Source organism: Neopelma chrysocephalum, unplaced genomic scaffold, assembly GCF_003984885.1.
Source record: "Neopelma chrysocephalum unplaced genomic scaffold, ASM398488v2 Primary Assembly neopelma1_134, whole genome shotgun sequence".
In the NCBI taxonomy this organism is placed as follows: domain Eukaryota; kingdom Metazoa; phylum Chordata; class Aves; order Passeriformes; family Pipridae; genus Neopelma; species Neopelma chrysocephalum.
The window spans coordinates 429,683-432,079 of record NW_020897796.1 but is presented as its reverse complement, the minus strand read 5'-3'; the positions used below and the strand labels follow the sequence as shown (position 1 = coordinate 432,079).

At 56.5% G+C, this 2,397-nt stretch overlaps 1 protein-coding gene across 1 annotated transcript in view; it reads left to right on the top strand.

The window, feature by feature from the left end:
- Nucleotides 1-2,397, top strand: part of PLXDC1 (plexin domain containing 1) — a 16,504-nt gene that overhangs the window by 13,473 nt on the left and 634 nt on the right. The window contains exons 12-13 of the mRNA XM_027698921.1: nt 1,041-1,076; nt 1,735-1,889. Of these exons, the coding sequence (XP_027554722.1) occupies nt 1,041-1,076; nt 1,735-1,889 (191 nt within the window). The remainder of the gene's footprint in view (nt 1-1,040; nt 1,077-1,734; nt 1,890-2,397) is intronic.

Here is a 2,397-nt window from a genome sequence, read left to right as displayed (position 1 = left end):
CAGTTCCCTGGATTTGTGTCCCTCCCAGCCAGCCCAGTTCCCTGGATCCACATCCTCCCCAGCCAGCCCAGTTCCTTGGATCCACATCCTCCCCAACCAGCCCTGTTCCCTGGATTTGTGTCCTCCCCAACCAGCCCTTTTCCTTGGATCTGTGTCCTCCCCAGCCAGCCCTTTTCCTTGGATCTGTGTCCTCCCCAACCAGCCCTGTTCCCTGGATTTGTGTCCCTCCCAGCCAGCCCAGTTCCTTGGATCCATGTCCTCCCCAGCCAGCCCTTTTCCTTGGATCCACATCCTCCCCAGCCAGCCCAGCTCCCTGGATCTTTGTCCTCCTCAGCCAGCCCAGTTCCTTGGATCCACATGCTCCCCCAGCCAGCCCTGTTCCCTGGATTTGTGTCCCTCCCAACCAGCCCAGTTCCTTGGATCCATGTCCCTCCCAGCCAGCCCTTTTCCCTGGATCTGCTCCTGGAGATGCTGGTGGACGTGTCTGACTCACCGGCCGTGTGTCAGCGCTGCCTCCAGCACGAGGTGGAAGCCAAGCAGTGGGAATTCTCTGGGTCAGGATTTCACCCTGGTGAGGGTGGGGATGTGGAGACCACCAAGAGCCAAAGCCTTGTACAAAATCTCCTGGTTCTCCCAGAGCGAGGCCAAGAATGGAAGTGGATTTTGGGGCCCCCACGGAAAACGCCCCCAGTGTAACCTCCCACTGATTTATTTGGGATGCATTAGCCCCAAATGCTGGGGCCTGAACGTGGGCACCCACATCCAGCATCCACTTATGGTTCAGACCTTGCACTCTGAGCATGTTGAGTGACCCCTTTTCCCAGATATTTGTGCTCCAGGTGCCACCTCGGTGAAGGAAAATGATCCCTATCCCACCTGCTTTCACTGTTGTTTTCCGTGTTCCTCCCTCTTCCACGAGCAGAGATTTAAAACTACCCAGAGATCCCATCTCAGGGGGGATGGAAGCAGGTGGGAAACGTGCAGGATATCGGAGAAAACCCCTAATTTTATTTTTTTCCTGCCCTGTTTTCTCCTTTCAGACGACACGAAGCTCAATCAGTTCGCAGGAGCAGAGGGTAAGCCCTTCACCTCCTCCCTGCCTTGCTCCAGGGTTTCCCTGGATTCCAGTGGTCAGCAGGGGGGACAGGTGAACCCTGGACGTCATCAAGATAACATTCCTGTTGTCCTCACCCTGGTTAATGCAATTCCAGAGGGTGAAAAGTGAGAGTCTGCAATGATTTGTTTTACCCCGGTGCCGTTTGTCCTGCTGTGCAAACTCAGACAGGGAGTTTTCTCCTTCCGTGTAATTCCCTTTATTTGCCATATTTTCATAGACACAAAGTCCTTTTCCCTTTGAATTTCCCCAGCTGGGCCAAAGAGCAGCATAAAAATCCAAATATAAAGTGTCCTCTCTGTTCCCTGAATCCTTGGTCAGCCCCAGGTCTGTCCACCAGGGAACTGAACCGCTGCCATAGTGCTCTTCCTAATTCCAGAGGCTGGGAAGGATCCAAGCCCTGTTCGCTGATGTCAGGCCCTGTGTGTGTCCCTTTTCTCTGGGAGGAGCTCAGGGGAAGTTCAACTGCCTGAAGTGGGCTCGGGATTGGGCCGTGGAGCCTTTGGAATCCACGTTATTCCCAGTTTGCTCCCAAATGTCCCAGTTAACAGATGCCACCTCTGCAGCTCTGTGCTGAGGTGTCAGCGCTGCTCCAGACCCAGCTGGATCCTGTTTTCCAGGCATGGGGAGCAGCCTTCCTTCCAAGACGGCCCCGATTCCCACCGGCACCATCGTGGGGATCGTCCTGGCCGTGCTGCTCGTGGCCGGGATCATCCTGGCCGGGATCTACATCAGCAGCCACCCCACCTCCAACGCCGCCCTCTTCTTCATCGAGGTGAGTGCAGCACCTCAGCCCTGCGGGGCTTTCCCCTCCCTTTGCCATCCACACAAATCCCAACCTTCCAGAGCAGGGAGGTTTTAATCACATCCAAGCTCCTTTCCGTGCTCCTGCAGTCACGGCTGATCTCCCAACCTCGGGCTGATGGGTGTTTAAACTCAGCCTCTCTCCTTCCCACACGGTTTTATTTCTCTCCCCTTTCACACTCTGCCTGTTTTCCCCCGTGGAATGTCGGGCTCTTCCACCTGCTCCGGGGGCAGCTCCGCTGAATCCAGCCCCGCTGGGTTTTTGTTGCCTAAAATTGCCAGCCTTGCCCCCGATGGTGCCGTGTGAGGGCTGTGGGAATGCTCTGGAGGCAGGAATTTAATTCTGGGGGTGACGGGGGGGCCCAACCATCCCCATCTGCTGCCGGAGCCGGGCCCGAGGCAGCCGGGAGTGGGCTGGATCCTGGCACGGGAGCTGCTGCCAAGGGATGAGCAACACTCAGCCCTCAGCCTTCCCTTAG